General features: G+C 42.7%; 1 protein-coding gene across 1 annotated transcript in view; it reads left to right on the top strand.

The window, feature by feature from the left end:
- TNFRSF21 (TNF receptor superfamily member 21) overlaps positions 1 to 22,553 on the top strand; it is a 65,028-nt gene that overhangs the window by 25,135 nt on the left and 17,340 nt on the right. The window contains exon 4 of the mRNA XM_082847534.1: positions 14,161 to 14,426. Within this exon, the coding sequence (XP_082703660.1) occupies positions 14,161 to 14,426 (266 nt within the window). The remainder of the gene's footprint in view (positions 1 to 14,160; positions 14,427 to 22,553) is intronic.

The raw sequence follows: 22,553 nt of genomic DNA, 5'->3' as shown, positions 1-22,553 counted from the left end.
GTTCCCATCTTTCTCACCAACAAGAGCCTCTTTTGGTTCCACTCATCCTTCTCTGCCTTCCGTGGGTTTACGGTTTTAAAGTTGAACTCCACGAAACTGCCTCCCTACTTCCATGGAATCCTAGTGTTGGAAACACATGACGAGACCTTATGTGGCCAGGAGGATGGGAGACTGAGGGGCTGTGGCATTTTGTATGTTTCCTTTCTTTCTGGAGTCATAGCAATTTTCTGTTGGTAGATTGGGACTGTACTGTGGTTTCCTATAATATGTCCTTTTCAGCAGCAGGAATTGAATGTCCATTCAGAATTTATTTAAGAGTTTATTACTAGGTCCAAGTATCATCAAGATGTAAGTCTATTGTTAATGCTTAATGTGCCATGTTTTTGTCTTTTTCTTTTTGGCTACGTTGGGTCTTTGTTGCTGCGCGTGGGCTTTCTCTAGTTGCGGCGAGCAGGGGCTACTCTTGGTTGCAGTGCGCGGGTTTCTCATTGCAGTGGCTTCTCTTGTTGGAAGCACGGGCTGTAGGCGTGTGGGCTTCAGTAGTTGTGACCCATGGGCTCTGTAGTTGTGGCTTGCAGGCTCTAGAGCACAGGCTCAGTAGTTGTGACACACAGGCTTAGTTGCTCTGAGGCATGTGAGATCTTCCCGGACCAGGGCTCGAACCCATGTCCCCTGCATTGGCAGGAAGGCTCCTAACCATTGTGCCACCAGAGAAGTCCCTTTTTGTCGTTTTTAAAAATTTTAGTACTTTTGATAACATAACCCAAGCATAATGGGGCAAGTGGGGGTCCAAATTGTTCAACTTAAAGATTAATGTGGGTTCATGTTATTTGGGAAGTTACACGAAAAACAATATTTTTTTTGTCTGATCGCTTTGGAAACAAAAAGCACCAAAGTAAGGAGAGTGACACTTAGCGTGTACGCACTGGCCGTCCATTGCACTGAGAAAGTCTCAAGTGATCTTAAAACAGTCACCTCATTCACTTCGTTAGGATTATGGATCATACAGAACAGTGTGGTCCTGTCCCAGTTAAGGACAGAGATGGCTTGAGAACGGGAGCCAGTGCCGTTCTCTTGGTGCCGTTTCTAATATGGGTCCTTGCTATTGACTTTCCTTCCTTTGTTCCTCTCCTCCCTTCTGCCTTCTCCACTTGTCTCTCTTCCTATTTGTGACCTGTAACTATTTGTGATGAGTATGAAGTTGGGTTCCCAGCAGCCCCGTTGCCCTTGGGATTTTGAGGGGAAGTTTGGAAAGCAGATGAGGCGTGGAAATTGCCCTGAAATACTTGTGGAGGAGGTTCTGGATAGTGAGAAAGGGAGCAAAAAACGGACAATGTCTCTCTTCAGTCACATTCCCTTTTTCTTTCAGACTTCAGGCTATGAAGAAAAATGAGGGGAAAAAAGGGTGAGAGACAAAGGAATTGGACTTACCTTGTTTAAACTGCACTTAGTTCCTGATGGGCACATTCATAGTCCTGGATCTTAGGGAGATCGGAAGCATTTGACAGGACAGTAATCCTTCCCTGTGTAGTTTCTTAAAGCACGTGTTATATAAAGACAGCGTCTCCTTTCAGTGGACGCAAAAGGGATTGTGAAGGTAGCTGGTGGATGTTTTCTCAAGCAGACCGTTTTGTACCTGCAGCAGCAGCAAAAGGCAAAGGGCTCATTCTGTAGAACGAGATACTAAGATGCTATTTCTTTTTTTAAAATTTTTAAATTAAAAAAAAATTTAAATTGGAGTATAGTTGATTTACAATGTTTTGTTAGTTTCTGGTACAGCAAAGTGATTCGGTTATATCTATCTATCTATCTACCTATCTATCTATATTCTTTCTTAGATTCTTTTCCATTATAGGTTATTATAAGGTATTGAATATAGTTCTCTGTGCTATACATTAGGTCCTATAGTAGTCTGTATCTGTTAAACCCAAACTCCTAATTTATCCCTCCCTCACCCTTTCCCCTTCGGTAACCATAACTTTGTTTTCTGTTTCATAAATAAGTTCATCAGTTCATTTGTATCATTTTTTTAGATTTCACATATAAGTGATATTAGATGGTATTTGTCTTTCTCTGTGTGACTTGCTTCACTTAGTATGAGCACCTCTAGGTCCATCCATGTTTTTGCATAACTTTGACGTCCCAATCTGTACCTAAAGACTGTTCTTAGGGAAAACAATGCTGCTTAAGGAACAGGACAGGATTGGCTTAGTGCACATACTTAAAAGGTTCAGATATTGTCCTGGCACTGAGCTCTATTTTAGAGCTTGAGTTTCTGGTAATATACTTTTTATTTCTTCCATCCTTTCCCCCATCCACAACTCACTGCTCAAGCAAAGCAAAACAGGACATCATCCTGCCTTACCCAGCAAACAAGCAGATACACATCCCCTCCCATCTCTGTGGTCTTTAGGTTTTACTCAGTAACGACCATGTTCTCAGTTCTGGGGCCCTACAAATCCCAACAATAGGCTGAGAATAAATGCTTCCTTTCCTCCCAGAATTCTGGTTCCTTACAAATCCCAGCAATAGGCTGAGAAAAACTGCTTCCTTCTTTAGGATTGGCCCCGTGTGGGAGAAGCGGTTTTTCTTGGGGCTTTTGAAGGAAAACCATCCCTCAGTTTTGCAGCTCTGCAGACCTCATCCTCTTTCGAGGGGAAGCAGGAAGATGCCATGGAATTGTAAGAGCGGAATTGTGATTGTGTGTCTCTTATAAATATTTCCCCGAAGTTGCAGGGGTTGGTTAGGGACAGATGCTGAGTAACTGACATCTGTGCCTTGGATGCATTGGAACAACATCAATATACTCTTCAGTCAGGTTTCAGGAATGACATAACATTTTGCCTGAATTATTAAAACCACTATAAGCAGTGTTGAGAAATGAAGAACGAATGAAGTGCATTAGGAATTCAATAATAAGTACTTTTCCACTTTACATTTTTCTAAAGTGAGATTAGGGAGTGTTTGCTACCACCCACATAGGCAAGATCTTGAGGTGATTTTGGGGTGCAAAAGATGGAATAAACCGTGACCTACTAATATAATTTTCTAACCTTATAAGAAACGTTTCTGCTACCATTAAGTTTTCATTGTCTGCTTTTCTTTAACAAAGACTTGTATCGTGCTTACTGAATGCCATATCCTGTTCTAAGCATTTTTTATAAATATTAACTTAATTTTCTTAACCATATGAGGTAGGCCACTATCATTGCCATTTTACAGGTGGGAAAACTCAGGTACAGAGAATCACTTGCCCGAGGTCGCACAGCTACAAAAGGGCAGTGCTCGGCTTTAAACCCAGGCACTGATCTGACTCTGGACACTGCCCCTTGATTCTTAGAATCTGGATTTATTTTTCTGGTTCTTGGAATCTGGATTTTAATTTTTCCAATGTTAGAAATTTCTAGTTTCTATGGTTGATTTTTTTTAAATTGTGCTCAATCAAGAAAAATTTATTTCCCTTAGTAAAACCCAGCTTGTTCTGAAATAAAACAACTGAAAAATTGTCACCAATAATGAGTTTTCCTCCATAGAAGTCACCCCGATTTCCTACTTTTCACTGTTTTCTTGGATTGCTTGAAATGGAAAAATTCTAAAGCCAGATACCCAATGGCTGAAGGCTCTGAGGGCTGTTTGAAAACATAAAGGCTGTTTCAGATAAGTCAGAGGTGATGGAGTCGTGCTAATTGGAACTCACATCTGTTGAACTTGGTGGTAGTTTTCTCAGCCCCAGACAGCAGCAGCTGCAACGAAAGAAACCCTCCTCCCTTTGCCAAAAGGCTCCTGGACTCCAAATTCTAGACAGTCATCCTGTCTGTCAGCCCAAATTTCCTACGGGAAGTAGACTTGAAGTGTAAACACCGGGAAGCCGGGCTGAAGGGAGCAGATTATTCCATTTAAGAGGTTGCTGTGCCCTTGCTCTGCCCCCAGGGCCGCAGTCATTTTCTGGGAGCAGGCAGGAACAGGCGGGCTGTTCTCCATCCCGCGCTCCCCAACCCCGGTCTTTGCCACCTTTGCTTCCGGTAATGCTACTTCCAGCCGACGGCACCTTTCGGTTGAACCTCTAAGATGTTTGAGAATTATAAAGCACACACAACCACTGCAGTAGAAAAGCCTCTTATTGCGACAGCCTCAAAAGCATTATCTCGTGCACAGAGTCTAGAGTCTGTCATACAGAGTGAAGTAAGTCAGAAAGAGAAAGACAAATACCGTATGCTAACACATATATATGGAATTTAAGAAAAAAAAAGTCACGAAGAACCTAGGGGTAAGACAGGAATAAAGACACAGACCTACTAGAGAATGGACTTGAGGATATGGGGAGGGGGAAGGGTAAGCTGTGACAAAGCGAGAGAGAGGCATGGGCATATATACACTACCAAACGTAAGGTAGATAGCTAGTGAGAAGCAGCCGCATAGCACAGGGAGATCAGCTCGGTGCTTTGTGACCACCTAGAGGGGTGGGATAGGGAGGGTGGGAGGGAGATGCAAGAGGGAAGAGATATGGGAACATATGTATATGTATAACTGATTCACTTTGTTATAAAACAGAAACTAACACACCATTGTAAAGCAATTATACTCCAATAAAGATGTAAAAAAATTAAAGCACTAAAAAAAAAAAAAAAAAAAGAAAGGTGTGGCCTTTGCCCTTGGAAGGCTGTTGTCCTCCCCAGGCCCACCCACCAATGGCTTCTTCCTCTAGGCTTTAGAGGATAGGTGTTTATGTTTTAAATGTATATTTTTTTTCTCTAATTTATCGAACAGCTTTTGAATTTAAGCTGTTTGGGATACTGAAAAACACATAAGCATTTTCCCCACGTAGGGCTAAAATACAAGTAGAAAAGAAAATCCTTACAAATGAGTGTCCTTGAATCAACCTGGTCAGGTATTATGTAAGCAGATTTTGCAGAGAAGGAGGAATTTCTCTAATTCTGTTGATTGTTCTTCACGAGTAATTGGTCGTTACCCTTGCAGCGTATGAACAGAATTTGACGTATTAGGTTGTTGATGGTATGTCAGATTGTAAAAATTAGGCGAGTTCAAGTTTATAAATTAAAAAAATAATAGTTCTCACTATATTTCGTCAAATCTAAGACGCACCATTATTTTATACACCACTAAGGAAAAAAGCACACTGCAACCAAGCTACGGAAAGGCATTGGTTAAAAACATATATATCACTTATACGTGGCATCTAAAACGCTGATACAAATGAACTTATCTACAAAACAGAATTAGACTCACACATTTGGAGAAGAAATTTGTGGTTACCAAAGGGGGAAGGAGTGGGGGAGGGATAAACTGGGAATTTGGGATTAACAGGTACATACTACTGTATATAAAATAGATAACCAACAAGGACCTACTACTGTATAGCACAGGGAACTATATTCAATATCTTGTAATAACCTATAAGGGAAAAGAATCTGAAAAAGAATACCTATCTATCTATCTATCTATATCTGAATCACTTTGCTCTATATCTGGAACACTGTAAATCAACTATATTTCAGTTTTTAAAAAGTGCATTTAGATGTTTTAGCACCTCTAAAATATGGTAGCAATGTTTTAGCCCCAATCTGGCCTCTTTTCCACGTAGTCTGACAGCACGATTCTCACTGCATTGTTCGGTTCTGAGTTTTCCTCTACGGCCTACTGGGTCCCTTGGTTCCCTTCTTCCTGAAACACTTCCTTCCTTTGGCTTCCTGGACTCCACCCTCTCTTGCTCTCCTCCCACCTCTCTGGCTGTTCCTTCTCCAGCTCCTTGGCTATTTCCTCCTCTTGGACCCCACCTCTGAATAATGGAGATCCCCGGGGCTCAGGACTCAACCCTCTTTTCTACCCTCACACACCCCTTCCCTGGGTGACCCTTGGCTTTAAATGCCATCTATCTTCTGCTAATTCCCAAGTGCATCTACCCAGCCTGGATCTTGTACCCGAACTCAACATACAGATAGCCTCCCACCTGCCTGATGGACCCAGATGTCCGAGAGGCACCTCCCACTTAAGATGTGAAAGGCTGAATCCCGAACCGTGCTGTTCACATCCATTGCCCAGCGCAGAAAATGGCCCCTCTGGTCTTCCTGCTGCTCGGAGCAAAACCTTAGCATCATCCTTCACTCCTTTCCTGCTTTCTCACCCCATATTCAAGCCATTAGCCAATCCAATCAGCACTACCTTCAAAATAGATGCAGAAGGCCACCATTTGCCCTCATTTCCACAGCCACCACCCTGGCCCCAAGGCACTGTCACCTCCCTCCTGGATCATTGCCATGGCCTCTGAACTGGTTGCTCCACTTCTGCCTGTGCCCCTTTTAGTTTATTCTTTTCACAACGGCCAGAGTGATCCTGTTCCATGTAAGTCACATCGCGGCAGTCCTGTCCTTGAAACGTCAAAATCCCCAGTGACTTTTCACTGCACGGGGAGCGGCAGCCTGAAAGCCCAGTGCAATCTGTACTCCCCTCCTGGCCATTCGTATCTAGCCTCTGACGCCCACCACACTCTCCATCACTCAACTGTTGCAGCCACACTGGTCTTCCTGCCCTCTTTGTACATGCCAGCACCCATCCTCCCTTTCTACCTGCGGTTCCCTCCGCAGGACTTGGTCCCTCACCTCCATTAGGGCTTGATTCCAACGTTAGCTCAGTGGAGCCTTCTTTGAGATATCAGGGAGAAGGCCCCATGTTTAAAATTGCAGCCCTGCCCCCTCGGTCCCCTTCCCCTGCTGTCTTTTACTCCTTAGCACACCTGGCTGTGCAACGTATGGAATATTTTATTACTCCCCGTGTTCCCCAACAGAACGCAGACTTCACCAGGAAAAAGGATTTTGTTTTGCCTCATTCGCTGCCACGTCCGCGATGCCCAGAATCATGTCTGGTGCTCAGTAAGGGCTCAGTACATTTTCATTATATGAATAAATGAACAGCTCCATACAGAGGCTGAGACAGGGAGGAAGAGGGCATTTCGTGTTGTTTTGTTTTCCTACTGGAATGAAAGAAAAGGTTATTAGTTTTGTCCTCACAGCCTCAGTGAAATTTATATCTTCCATTCCTGCTGCTTTGATAGAGTTTGCCCTTGGTAAACAGTTCTTCCATTAACCACGAGACCTTTGCACGGTGGCTTTTAGCGGTTCCCGAGATTCATCTGAGCTTGTAATGATTGCCCATTGAACCTTCAACAAGATACTGATGAATTCAGCTTTGGAAATCACTTTTGGGGTTTCAGATGAAATCTAAACAGTTCCTCCAACTTTTTACCTCAATAGGGAAGGAGTATTTTTAACTTGGGGCCAACCAAGTTCCCGGCGTGGATGAAGCAGTTTCCTGTGTGATGCTTTGGGAGTGATCGCTTTAGATATAGTATGTTTTTTGTCTTTTGTTTTTGGCCACGCGGGATCTTAGTTCCTTGACCAGGGATCGAACCCACGCCCCCTACAATGGAATCGTAGAGTCTTAAACTCTGGACCGCCAGGGAAGTCCTGATAGAGCATGTTTTAACCATCCTATGACATGCTGGTTACTGCAAAGAAAACCCATGCACATGTGGGGTTGTTGCTTTTAGGAGCATTTACTGTGTTATCAGGCCAGCCAGACCGTGGCCTGGATAGCTTATCTCTGGAGGAGGTTTCCGCCATGGTGGGACCTCTTTGCCTCGTGAGCTCTGGGCCCTCACATGGATTCAGTGGACCGCCCTCAATGGGAAGAGGGCGCCAGCAGAGGGAGAGGTTATTGCGCAACGGCTGGGTTCCTGTGCCAGGAAGCCCACGTTTCCCCCATTGGCAGCCCCACGTGGGCCTTTCTTCTTGTCATCATAGAGACTGTAGACCTGGCAGGGCTACACAGCAAGGATGCGCATTTGGTCCCTCTCATTTTCAGGGACTTAAGTTACAGGGGCTAATGGGATAACAAATGGCGGGGAGGAGGTTCAGGCAAGAGGGGAGGGATGTAAAAAGGCTCTCATTCATTCATTCAGAGATACTCATTGTACTTTTGTTATGTGCTAGGCTCCGGGAGTAGCTGGGGATAATGGTGATCGAAGCAGACATGGGGCTCGGGCAGAAGGTGGCCAGAAAAGGCATCTCTGCGGACATGACCATTGTACAGGGAAGGCCATCATGGCATGCTAAAGCCAGACTTTTTTTTTTTCTTTTTGCGGTACGCGGGCCTCTCACTGTTGTGGCCTCTCCCGTTGGGGAGCACAGGCTCCGGACATGCAGGCTCAGCGGCCATGGCTCACGGGCCCAGCCGCTCCGCGGCATGTGGGATCCTCCCGGACCGGGGCACGAACCCGTGTCCCCTGCATCGGCAGGCGGACTCTCAACCACCAGGGAAGCCCCACCATGGCTTCTTAATGATGGCACTCATTTCAGATATTTATCTCCAAAAGGAAGGAGCGTTAATACCTTCTCTTGAAAAGGTCAATTCAGGTTCGTATTAAAAGAGGAGGAACTTTTTTTGCATACTGACGTGACATTGAGCCTCCGATGAGGGTTGTCACCCAGATTATATCTGATTCAGGGTTTTATAACGCATGGGAAAATGCCGTGTCTTCCACAATAACCCAACTGCTCACCTCGTGCCTTTTCCTTGAGCTCCCTCACAGCAGAGCTGGGCAGAGTCCGCTCATTCGGAAGAATCCCCCGAGTCCTGTTATGATGCCCTGTGTGTGGCGGGGGGCAGTGTTGACCTCTCACATGTGCCTTTCTGTGGGTGGTGCCCCTCTTGTGCAGAGGTGCCCCTTCGGACACATACTGGTGAGGTTCTGAAAAACCCAGGAGGCGAGGATGCTGGTGCCCGGCCTCATTGTTCAGCGCCTGTGGTCCTGGTGCTAAAACTGATGTCTATGCAGAACTCCTTCCGCCTGTCAGCTTCGTTGCCCCAGTGACTCTTGTCCAGAAATGGAGGGGACAGAGGAAGGAGAACCAAAGTGCTTTACAGGTTTAATACTTGACCCCGTACATCTCCTTACCTAGCCTATGAGATAAGAGGTGGTATTTTCGTTTTACTGATGAGGACACTGAAATCTTAGAGGTCATTTGCCCCATGTCACACAACTAACAAGTCATGGAGTTTGAAACTGTATCTTGGGATTAGCAAGTTTATGATCTTTCTACTACCTGCACCTTCAGAGTCACAAGCCATTTCCCTGGTGCCAGAACCACCTTCTCATACACAGCCCCTGGCAAGTACAGCCCCTGGTTTATAGGGCTGGGCTGCGTCATGACTTCTTTGGAAACTTCAGCCGTTCTCCAGAGCTCCAGGACCTGCCATCACAAGAAAAGCGAAGCTAAGCTCGTTGCCTATCAATCAGGACTCCTGTGGGTTGACGGTTGTATTGCTTTTCAACCTAAGAAAAAAGAGATTTTTGGCATCACGCTAAACAAGTTAGATTAATTCAACACATGGTGACTGTCTCCATTCTAGATGAAAATTGTCGGAACGCTGATGGACAGGTGACCAGAGCACCGGGCCACGCAGAGATTTGGTCTCTATTTTACTAGCATTTCACATTGAGATTGATCATTGGGGTAGGAACTTTCATTTTGGGGGCTTTGTGTGTGTTTGTGTTTCTTTAACAATGCTTTTCTAAATCTTTCTGCCGTTTGACAGTCTAGCTGTGGTCTCTTTAAATTGCTACAGTTTCAGGAGTTGGAGAACTTTGGCACGTGGGCTCATTTGTACTGCTTATGGCCGCTGTCACCTAACAACAGAGTTGAGAACTTGCAACAGAGACTGTATGGTTCTTAAAGCCTAAAATACTTATTCTTGCCCTGTACAGAAAAAGCTTGCTGAAACTTCCTTTTTTTTTTTAAAAAAAAAAAAAGGGTACCATAGTTTTAAAGGAAAGAGCTACACTTGCTAGCCCTAAAGAAAAACTTTCCAGGCATCTGCTTGGTCAGTAATAACAGGCCAGGAAGAAGTACACACACCATGGTCTATGCCGAGTGCATTCATATGTGGACTGTGCCCTAGGAGAATCATTCCAGCGAATAGCAATGTTCCTCTGCGATACCATATTCCCTATTAACCCCAACAGAGGTACCACTAACTAGCTGGGCAACCTTGAACTAGTCACTAACCTTTCTACATGAGATTCCTCACCAATAAAATTAAACATTAAAAAAATTATGTATCCCACATCATAGTATGCATAGATATGAAGTATATGCAAATATATTTATATATGTGTGTTATATATATGTATGTAGCTTTAAAAGGAATAATAACATAAATATCAAATACAATAATAAAATAAAAACAAGACCCATTTCCCCACCATCCAGCTTAGGAAATTGAACCTCAGGAATACCTTTGAAGTCCCCTCTGTGCACCTATCCAGTAGGGGACAGCTACCGTACCCCCCCCTCGCTCCCCAACGGTAGCTCTCTCAATTTAGTTTAATCATTCTACTGCTTTGCCCTATAGTTGTATTGTTTAGTGTTGCCTGAAACTTGTTTTCTAAACGAAGAGCACTTTCAGATCCCATCAGATTTTGTACTTCATCAGTGTGACTTCATTTTCTTGGTGCTAAACTCTTTGTCTGAAAATCTCCCAAGGGCTTTCAGTCCAGCAAACAAAGTTAACACACACAGTGGCTGCCCAACAAATACTCTTGAAATATTCCGCAGGTGTTTCTTTTCCCTTTGGTGGCGATAGTGGGGTCGGGGGCAGGGCACACCAAAGCCGTGGGCTAGTTCAGACTGGTCTTCCCTCCTCCTGCTGTTTGTGATCCTGTGCTGGGCGGAGAGGCTGGGGTCTCCGGAGGTAGTGGTTGTCTTTGTATTTATCAGCTCCGAAGGGGGAGGGGCCGGTGGTGAGGAACCTTGTCGATCCAGGCTGGTTCACAAAAGTTGACTCCATGTTTCCATAGTAAAAGAATAAGGTGAAACCTGATTCGTGGACCTAAAATTTAGCCTCCAGTCAATTTTAGTTGAGGGAAAATCTCATTGCACCCATTCTTCATGTTTTCCTTTTTTTTTTTAATTTTGTGGCAGAAAAAAAGTATAAATACTGGCTTTTGGAAGAAGGAGCTATTGTTAAGCGTAAGCCTTTTAAACTCTGTAATTACTCTATAAAGCCTGTGTGTTTCCTTCAGAAATGCATTTAGTCTTAAGTTGTAGTGCCCAGTGTATGGAACATTTATAATGATGGGGTACTTCCAAAAATAAATCCACTCTATAGAAAATGTTAATCAGCTCATCCCCAGGGACCACACCGAGTATCTGCATTGTACAAATGAGGAAATGAGCATGACAGTTAGTGGTTTGCCCAAAGCCGCACTGTCACTGGCACTACTAAGATTTGAGCAAAGGGCCCACATACAAGAAAACAGTCATGTTTCCATGTAAGACACTGTGGGCCTTCATTAACTTGATCTAAATTAAGATTCGGGGGCTAAGAAGCCTTTTGGTGTTTGTTTGGAAGAATCGACCACACCAACCACCAAGAGCTGGCTTGCTTCTGAAAGTTACCTGTGGGGTTTTAAATAAGATATGTTGTTTTTTGAGGTGTCTGTCTGCTTGAAATCAGAAGCTCTGTATCTGGCTGAACATTGCTATGAAAACTGAAAAGCAGCGGGTTCAAGTGTATTTCACACGGCTGGGGAAAATAGTGTGGGAAGTACAGTCGGGTCTCAATCTGTGGCATTCTGATTTTACAGTTGACAAGAAAGCAGCCTGCTACTAGGAACTTACTTTCCGAAACCATTTTCAGGGGGTTGGCTCAGGATGTACACGCAAGTCTTCCAAGTCATCTGCTTCAATGGGATTGCGTGGCAGAGGAAGGGTTTCCATGGAGGAACCACAAATTCCTCCATTTACAAGGAAACTTCGGGAATTGTTATTGCTCTTTTCTCAGGCAAAAGTTGATAGCTCATTTTATAAATATTTTCCCCAACAACTGATTGGAGCAAAAAAGGTTTTTTTCTTTCCCGCCCAACTAACCTCTAGTTAATTGAAAAATTCAATTAACCATCACAGTAAGCTCCTTTTCTCTTTTTTTGCCTTCTTCCCCAAGTTTCACTTGGGAACTTGACTTCATTTTTTTTTTTTTTTTTTTTGGCCTCACCCCGTGGCCTGTGGGATCTTAGTTCCCCGACCAGGGATCGAACCCGTACTCCTTGCAGTAGAAGCACAGAGTCCTAACCATTGGACCGCCAGGGAATACCCCCCTGTTTTTTTTTTGTTGTTGTTGTTTTTTTTGAGTAGTAAATGTTTTAAAGACTTTTTTTTCAACTTTCCTTTTAAATTGAAGTGTAGTTGATTTACAGTGTTGTGTTAGTTTCTGGTGTATAGCAAAGTGATTCAGTTATACACATATATATTCTTTTTCAGATTCTTTTCCATTATAGTTTATTATAAGATATTGAATATAGTTCCCTGTGCTATACAGTAGGACGTTGTTGTTTATCTATTTTATATATAGTAGTTTGTGTCTGCTAATCCAAAACTCCTAATTTATTCCTCCCTCACTCCCTTTCCCCTTTGGTAACCATAAGTTTGTTTTCCACATCTGTGAGTCTGTTTCTGTTTTGTAAATAAGTTCATTTGTGTCATATTTTAGATTCCACATATAAGTGGTATCACATGGTATTTGTCTTCTCTGTCTCACTTCACTTAGTATGATAATCTCTAGGCCCACCCATGTTGCTCAAATAACACTATTTCATTCTTTTTTTTTTTTTATATTTGGCTGCACCGGGTCTTAGTTGCGGCAGACGGGCTCCTTAGTTGCAGCTCTCGGGCTCCTTAGTCACGGCTCACCAGCTCCTTAATTGTGGCTTGTGAACTCTTAGTTGCAGCATGCATGGGGGATCTAGTTCCTTAACCAGGGATCAAACCCGGACCCCCTCCACTGGGAGCTCGGAGTCTTATCCACTGCACCACCAGGGAAGTCCCTATTTCATTCTTTTTTATGGCTGAATAGTATTCCATTGTGTATCCTCTTTGTTAGCTGTAGTTAGCCAAGACATTGTTAACTATAATAACTCTGGTATCTGGGTTTGTGAGTATGGCCTCATTCAAAGATACGGTGGTATTGATTCAGAAGACTCATTCACCTGTTGTGATACCTACCAGAGCCCTTACTGTGGGGTTATATATACACTCCATGGATAAATTTGGGAAAAGCCAATACGTAATTGCAGAGAGACGGTACCTTAAAGAGGAAGACACCAAAGTGTGCCACTCAGGGAAAACCCCACCTCACAGAGGGTCGGTGCCAGGCGCTTATCCTGAGTTGTCAAATCCCAAGATTTGATTTTGGCATTTTCACCCTCTGTTCATCGGATCTGGGGACTACAGACCCATGCTGATTGAGTTTACAAGTAACTGATGAGCCAGAATGACTCCATTTATAACGTTATCCAGTGAGTTGGGTTCAAAACCCAACGCGCCTACCTTTGTGATATTGGGCAAGTTGCCTGACTCTTCTGTTTTGTTTTGTTTTGTTTTCTTACCCGGGCAGTTGGAATGTTAATGAGCGAATGCCTTCACATAATACCTGGAATATAATAGCTAGTGTTAGTATATTGTCATTTTGCTGTTGTCTTCATTATAACTGTGCAAGTCAACTTTAGGAGACTGACTAATAGATCAGAAAGTTGCCTCTTGAGCGTAGGATTTTAGAGCATGGGAAGTTAGAAGTTCTGAAGGAATGCCCCCATTGGGCTGGATCAGTTGGGAATTTCATCAGTTGATATACAAGACACCATAGCCAGACCCTCACCACCCATTACCCAGACCCTGCTGGATAAACTCCACTGCAGTTTGAACCTGTGGCTTACCTTTTCTAGATTTTATAAAGTCGCCACTTTTTTCATCTGAGAGTCTCTAGTTTATTTGGTTCCAGTTTTTAGCAGCGATAAAGGAATCACTCTGAGTACTTTGTTTGGGTTTGACTTTCAAAATATTGTTTAGGGGCGATTTATTTTTCTTCCAGGTTGCTCCTCTGGTTCCACGTTCTGGAAGTGACATTTGCAGGAGGGTACCTAACTAGTCTCCAGGATGGCCTGCATGTGCAGTAGGAGGCCCTGCATCCCTTTGACGGACGAGAGCCATGGGAAAGCGTGCTTCTTTAAGTTCATTAAAACAGACTGGCCTTCTGTAAAGACCTCACATATCTGTATTTGTGTTTTATTTTATTTTGTGTCTGGTATAGGTATTGACATCCTGAAGCTTGTAGCAGCCCAAGTGGGAAGCCAGTGGAAGGATATCTATCAGCTTCTGTGCAATGCCAGCGAGAGGGAGGTGGCCGCTTTCTCCAACGGGTACACGGCGGACCACGAGCGGGCCTACGCAGCACTGCAGCACTGGACCATCCGGGGCCCCGAGGCCAGCCTGGCCCAGTTAATTAGCGCCCTGCGCCAGCACCGGCGCAACGATGTCGTGGAGAAGATCCGTGGCCTGATGGAAGATACAGCCCAGGTAATGCAGCCCGGATTGTCTGTCTTTCCCACTAACCTTTAGGTCCCTGTGCTCCAGACTTTACCAGGTATATGTAATAAGGAGAAAGAACTGAGAGTCGGTGTCTAGGTTCTGTCTCTCTGTCTCACTCACACACACACACACACCCCTCTTCTAGGGCAGTACTTCTCAATGGTTTTCCATTAATCATCTAGAGAACTTTTTAAAAATTTTGATATTTGGACCCCACTGTAGACCAGTCACTGTAGAATCTCTAGGGACAGGACTAGGAACCAGTATTTTTAGGAATCAGTATTTTTAAAAGCTCTCCAAGTGATTCTAATGTGCAAACTTGAGAATCTTTGCCTTTGGAGTGGATTCTGTCATCAGACTGTATGGCTAGATCTATTCCTTGTTACCCAATTTACAGTTTCATGTTGCATAACACATTTTGAACAAAAGCAAGAAGGAAGACTTTTTTCTGTTCCCTTTCCCTTCCGGACTATATTTTCTGTGATGTGGTTTAAGAACGCTCTGTCTTACTCCTGAGTACCCCCAAGGATGCAGGTGGTACTGGCAGTATTTAGTAATAGGATTGATATTTCTTCTTGGGCTTGTCCAATCAGTGCCTCAGATGAAACTGAGGGGACCCCGGAGTGTGATTTATTTATAATCGTTGGTCCAAGAGCCCTGTCTTTGGAGTCAGACAGCACAGCATAGGCATCCTGGCTCTGACACTTACTAGCTGGGTGACCAAGGGTACGTTACTTCAACTTTCTCTGCCTCTGTTCTCTCCGTTGTAAGCCAGGTTTATAGGGTTAATTAAGACTGGAAATAAAGTATATAAAATGCCTGACACATTGAAGGTGTTCTGTAAATTGTAGTTATGGTCATGATGCAACTTATTTTACTTAGCCTTTCCTTAATCATAAGGTGCTTCCCTGAAAGGCCGTGAATTAAATACAAATTTGGCTATTGAATCATATTTCTTAGACTTCGATTGAAGTTTTGTAACGTGTTCCCAAAGGAAAAACGCTGCCCTTGGGCCTTGATAAAACCTGCTTAAAATTTAAAAGGCAATTCAGCCTGTGTTCTTTTCCAGTGGTCCAAACTCATTACCTAAAAGTGCAAGGGAGAGATTTTCCCCCTGTCCACTCTAATCTACTATCATTCTGTACCACAGTTGTATATCAAGGGACTCAGTTTTATACATTTAAGAAGTCCAAGTGCCTTTATCTTTCTATACTAACAGTGTAGTGTTTCTTCATTATTGAAATAAACATTCATCAGGTGGATCTTTTATCTAAGTGACTAGATAAAAGTTCATCGGTGCTAATTGACTTTAAAGGTAGTCTTTAAAGCCCCTGGTGTATTTTTAACTTTTTTGAAATGTGGAATTTCAGAAAAGAGATTTACTAATAGAGTCGGGGGTAATTATTCAAAGGTACACACCAGTGTCTTGTGACTTTCTGCGAAATGATCTCAATTAAGTATGGTTCACAACTAAAACGAGGCTTTGAGTAGTTGGATTTGGGGAAAGGAGAGATGCTTGGCCCCCATTTGAGTAAAATGGCTGCAGTTCAAACAAAGGGACTCAAGAGGCAAAACATTATTGTGGGGCTTCCCTGGTGGTGCAGTGGTTGAGAGTCCGCCTGCCGATGCAGGGGACACGGGTTCGTGCCCCGGGCCGGGAAGATCCCACATGCCGCGGAGCGGCTGGGCCCGTGAGCCCATGGCCGCTGAGCCTGCGCGTCCGGAGCCTGTGCTCCGCAACGGGAGAGGCCACAGCAGTGAGAGGCCCGCGTACCGCAAAAAAAAAAACAAAACAAAAAAAACATTATCGTGCTTCCTTGGAGTGCTGGCTTTAAGGAAAGAACTGCTAGGGCGAGCAGTAGATTTGAAGAAGGATTTAGATGCTTGAGAATAAGCCACTGGATCGCCTTGATAATGCCTCCAAAAAAGAGAAAATTAATCGATGCGATGTTCCTCCAAAAAGAGAAAATGTAATTGATGTCGGTTCAATGGAATATTTAATAAGGTGGAAGGATGATCATGATGTATTGTTAAGGGTTCGTGATGTATTGTTAAAGGTTCAAAGGTTTCTCATTAGAAAAAACAAATATAAACATAGGAAAATGCATACATGTTAATATTATTAAATCTAGGTGGTTGAATTAGACGTGATTTTTTAAAAATTATTTTCTATAATGAAAACATTACTTTTGTGGTTTAAAACATTTTTTTAAATGACAGCTGAAAAGGCCCACGAGGAAAGATAGGTAGGGCTTTGTTTTACTGTGCTGAATTAAAAGACGGAACCATCCTCCTTTTAATTGAGGAGAAGCAGACAGTGGTTTACGCGCCATCCATTCTTCCTTGAGGACTGGCTGAGGTTTGCTATGTTGGGTCATATTTGCCTAAAACTTACTTTACTTTCGGGTTCTGCAGATCTGTCTCCTCTCTCTGTGTACACTCAGCAATCACTTAGAATTTGGGCCTAGTCTTTCAGGTACTTCTTAATGGTGGTAATGATGGTGGTAGAATATTGTCTATACCAAATGACGTTGATATGTTTCTCTTATAGTACCATTGAGTTTCATCAATGTTTATGGAGCACACTTTATTCCAGGCACTGTCCTAGGTGCTGGGAAAAGTGGGCCAAAGGTGCAGACTCCATGGAGGAGACTACACATCAGGGAGAGTGATTATAGCAAAAATCACTGGGTCAATGAATAAGAGACCAAAACCCTTAGTCCCCAAGTGCCAAGCTCTTGTTCCTTTTAGTTTCTTCCTTCCTCTTATCTCCTCCATATACAAAAGATTCTAGTATCTATTTTTTGTTGTTTATTTTGTAAGAAACAGTGACATCAAGATATCTTGTAGCCTTCTTCTTGGTTCTGGTGTAGCCTGCATGTTAGGATGGAGGCTGAGAAGGCAGTATTAAGCTTCTTGTTCCATGTTTTAATCCTGTCCATCATTGTCTGGCAGTGTTGTGGACCCAGCTCTTGCCCTAATTTTAGCAGCCAACGAGCATGGATTTCTGGCTGCCAGCTATTATTGATTGCACAGTTTGCTTATAGTTTATCTCTGAGATTTGTGGAGTCAAACAAGAGAATCAAAACGCAGGGGGCATAATTGAGACCTAGTTTCCATTTTCTAGTGGACCTGTATTCTGCGTGTACGGTGGTACTGCTGACAATTTGAGACTTTGCCCCAGGAGTTAATGGGCTCATAATATGCAAAAATGACTCCGTGTGTGTGTTTAAAATGGTTAATGTTTTTTCCTATTCATGAGCCTGAGAACACCTATGTTATGTTCCACTCGAAGGATTAGCCCCAGTGTTCCCTTTAGTTACCTCTCTCAGGGACAGCTGGTCCATTATTAACCATGGTGGCCTATTAGCCATTTTTGAGTTAAACACATCCAGAGTCTTACTTTAAAAAAAATTTTATGGATAACAAATTATACAGTAAAATTTACTTTTTGGTGTACTGTTCTTTGCATTTTTTTTAAACAAGTTTTTAGAGCAGGTTTAGGTTTAAAACAAAATTGAGAGGGATGTTACAGAGTTTCCTGTATACTCCCTCCCCTCACACATGCACAGGCTCAACCCCTCCCCTCACACATGCACAGGCTCACCCGTTATCAATCTCACTCACCAGAATAGTACAGTTTTACCAAGAGTGAACCTGCATTGACACATAATTACCCAAAGTCCATAGTTTACCATAGGGTTCACTCTTGGTGTCGTACATGTGCTATGGATTTGGACAAATGTATAATGACATATGTCCATCACTATACTATCATACAGAATACTTTTACTGCTTAAAAAATCCTCTATGCTTTCCCTATTTCTCTCTTCCCCATTACCCACCTCTCTCCCACATCAACCACTAACCTTTTCCTTGTCTCTTAGTTTTGCCTTTTTCAGAATGTCATATAGTTGGAATCATAGAGTGTGTAGCCTTTTCAGGTTGGCTTTTTTCACTCATTCATATGCATTTAAGCTTCCTCTGTGTCTGTTTATGACTTGAATGCTCATTTTTTTTAAGCACCAAATAATATTCAGTTGTCTGGATTTATCACAGTTTCACATATTCATTGACCTCCCCGACTCTTTCCTTCTCTGAGGTATGAGCTGGGTTTTTCAGTTTGCTCTTCTTTCAAGTTCAACATCAAAACTGAACCCAGCCTTCCAGAATCGTCTGAATTCTTTCCTTCCTGGTCATGAGCTTTTGGGAGAAGCAGTAAAGCAGTGGGACAATAGTTTAGAAGTTACTGGGACTTTGCCGAAACTCTTTAAAAAACAAAACAAAACAAAAACCTAACACAGCCTTCCAAATTTTATGTTCTCTCTTTTTTTCCGTCCTTTTACTTTGATTCTTTTCTGTGGCTTTATTTCAAGAAAGTCTTTTGTAAGGAGCATATATTCAAGCTTTTAAAAAATCTATTCTGACAGTTTTTGTCATTTAACTAGAGAATTTCAGTGTGGTTACATTGTTAACGTAATTACCCGTGTATTTGGCCATCTTATTATTTGTTTTGTATTCGTCCTATCTGTTCTCTTCCCCCTTTCCTTTCTTGTTCATAAAACATTTCTTTATTATTCTACTTTTCCTCTTAACTTCTTAGTTACACATTTTTTCTTTACTTTTAATGGATACCCCAGAGGTTACAACATGCCTACTTAAATTATGAGCCATTTTATAAGTGTGTATTTTCGACTACTTTTCAGACCACACAGCAGCCTTAAAAGACTTTAATCCTATTCCTTCTCTGGTATTGTGTTTTTGTTGTCATACGTTTTAACACTACACATTTCTTAAACCTCCCAAAGGCACAATCATTACGGTTTTACACAGTCAAGGTCCACATGACCCACCTGCTCACTGATATTTTCTGTTGTTCTTCATTCCCCATCTCTGCCTGAGATCATTTTTCTTTGGCCTAAATAATACGCAGTATAGGTTTCCGGCAGTAAACTGTTTTTCTTCATCTGGAAAATGCCCGCTGACTAAAATAAATTGCATTATCTGCCCTTTGTTTTTGAAGGTGAGCTGGAAAGTAGAACCTAAGCTTGATAGTTATTTTTCTTTCAGTACTTTCTTGCGTGGGTTTAAGTTTCCCCTGCTAAATAAATAGCAAAGGAGGGGAATGTGATTTTATTTTTAAATCTATATTACATAACGAATTACGTGTGCAATATTATACCAAGGACTTTGGGCAATGCAAAGACAAGGAGGACAGAGTCATTGCTGTCAGGGGAGCTTACCATTGAAGGGAAGAAACGTATACATATCAATGTTTAATCTAAGGGAGTAAACCCAGGAGGGAGGGAGGAGGGAATTGGTGGATGTACAGTTTATCGACATGAAGGCTGCAAATCGGGATGTCAGTGTGGAGATGTGTGCCGGGTTAAATTCCTGTCCAGGCAGCATAGCACACTGGGGACTCAATGGTCAGTTACTTGACCTCTCTGCCTCAGTTTTTTCCTGAGAAAATGGGAGCACCCTTAGTGCCTGTCCTTTGAGTTGTTGTGAAATTAGGTCAGTGTGACCCACAGAAAGCTCTTGGTGAATGTTTACCATGAATCATTGCAGTTATTCCCAGGCTCTAGCGGCAAGAGAGGTGGAAGAATGTTCCTGACCAGCTCCAACTCACATGGTGGATCCTTTAAATCCTGAACGCCAAGGGTTGCTCAGTGTCGGATGGGAAGGGACAGCCAAGTCCAAGACTGCTTGACAGGTAGATGGTTGAGCACGAGAGTTGCCATCTGCGTTCAGTGCCCAAGAACTGGAAATTCTAGTAGTTGTAGATGTTTATTCCTTACTGGCTGAGTGAGCGTTCCTAGGCTGGCAGGGATGTTTTCTCTAGTGAAGAAACAAAGGTGATGGTGTGTGTGTAGACAGGTCTGCTCTCAAGGGCTGTCAGAAAAAGGACATGAAATTGAGCAACTGGATTTCTAGGTTTCCTTACTTTCTTTTCTTTTTTTTTTGTGGGGGGGGACTTTGTATATTCAAATAGGCTTACCCAGTACTGTCATTTTCTTTTCTTTTCCCCCTCACCTTGGACTTGAGTTTTTCTCTCTAGGAAACCTTGGGCAAATGATTTCTCTGACTCAGAGTTTTCTATTTAAAATGGGAGTTCAAGTGCTTTTCAGAATTAAATCAGATAACAGCTTGTTGAACTGTGGGATGTAAAAAAAATGAGGTAATGAAAGTGATGCTTACTGGCTAGGTTTGGAAGTCGTGGTGATTTGAATTTTCCAGCATTCCTTTATAGTTTCATTTTGAGAAAGGGAGGCAAAAGGAATTTTAGGTACATTTAAAAATGATAAACAACAAGGTCCTACTGTATAGCACAGGGAACTATATTCAATATCCTGTAATAAGCCATAATGGAAAAGAATATGAGAAAGAATATATCTACGTATAACTGAATCACTTTGCTGTACACCAGAGACTAACACAACATTGTAAATCAACTACACTTCCATAAAAAGAAATGATCATATTAAAAACAACCACAGTCATTTAAAATAATATAAAGTGTTACTTTAGCTTCCTGCTTTGACCAGAGATTCATAAATGAAAAGAGTTGGTGTTGATCAGGCAGGGGGTTTGGGTAGCTCATCCCCCCTGCCCTCCTTCGATTAGCTAGATTAAAACTACACTGTAATGTACCAACCAGTGGCTCTGAAGCCAGTATTGTTGTGGTTAACTTCTATGGTAGTAGAATGATTCTTTGTTAGAGATTCTTAATCCTTTCCAGAAACCACATAGGAAACCTACATCCCAGGGACAGAGTTTTCTCTCTCTCTCAACTATAGTGGACTCTGTGTTGGAGATTGAGTGGTTTTGCTCTGTACAATCAACAGGGAGAATCTACCAGTGAGGCGAGCAGTGGGCATTCTATTTGCGAGGACGGTACCACTGCTTTCGCTGCAAAGGGAACTACGTGATTTTTTTTTTTTTTTCTTACCAGCTGCAGGATGCAGCTGTCTTTATCTACAGTGTGACTGAGACCAGCTCTTTTCAGAAATTTAATATAGCGAGGGTGAGTGGAGGCAAATACCAGCTGTACCTTTAGCTGTTGACTTTTTGGCTTTTCAAATCTGTCTTTAACTTGCCAGTTGATCATCTCTTAGAAAACAGGGATTATTGTCCTAAGGCCTTAAGATGTTAGCTAAACTCACATGTGTCGAGCCCCTGACTTCTGTGTGACCACTGTGTGGAAGGTCATTTCAGGTCAAGTTACTTAATTTGCAGGGTGTGACTGTGGGCTCTGGGGAACTTGTGAGGTGGTGAGAAGGGGACATTGTAAAGGCATTGCTGACACACAGTAGGCCCGAACATTGAGTGATGCTTGTGTTTTAGGTGGTTATTGTGTACAAAGGAGCCATGTCTATGAATAAGCCTTTAGACTTTTAATGACATTTCAGGCCGTTCTACTTGTTATCACACTCCAAGGTTTCATTCAGTTAGTCAACAATCTTTTGTCGAGCGCCAGCTGTGTTCCTGGTACTGTGTAAAGAAGAAAGGTGTGTGCCTTTCAATAGCTCACTCACTGAGATGGAGACACGTGCAAATAATGACAATTCAGTGGGATAAGCAAATGTATAATAGAAGTGTGCGCGAGGAATTGTAAGATAGCGTCGAAAGGCAGGGGTATGCGACCCACCAAAATATACCTAGAAAATAAGAACAGAGATATATATATTTCCTTTTTTTTTTTTGGACACAATATGCGGCATGCAAGATCTTAGTTCCCTGACCAGGGATCGAACCTGGGCCCACAGCAGTGAAAGCACCAAGTCCTAACCGCTGGACCGCCAGGGAATTCCCTACTTCTTGAAATCGTAGCCGTCTTGTAAGCATCTGGTGAGATAGAGTGTACATAGTAGAGGTAATGATTGTAGATGTTCAGTCCTGCACTTGACATCTACTAGGGGGGCTCAGTGAATCTTACTGTTTTCCAGGTTGGAATTTGAACTCTACACTCTCCTTTTTTGACTCAAGGGCAATACCACTCTACTTTCTGTGAAAGGAGATTAAGGAGAAAGGGGACCAGTGTTTGCTAAGTATCTATTGTGTCCCAAACACATTGGGTGCTTTGCATCTGCTTTTATCTAGCAAGCTTCATGG

This window comes from Leucopleurus acutus, assembly GCF_964270905.1.
Source record: "Leucopleurus acutus genome assembly, chromosome: 10".
NCBI lineage: Eukaryota > Metazoa > Chordata > Mammalia > Artiodactyla > Delphinidae > Leucopleurus > Leucopleurus acutus.
The sequence above is the reverse complement of the archived record's forward strand: the minus strand, read 5'-3'. Positions and strand labels throughout refer to the sequence as shown.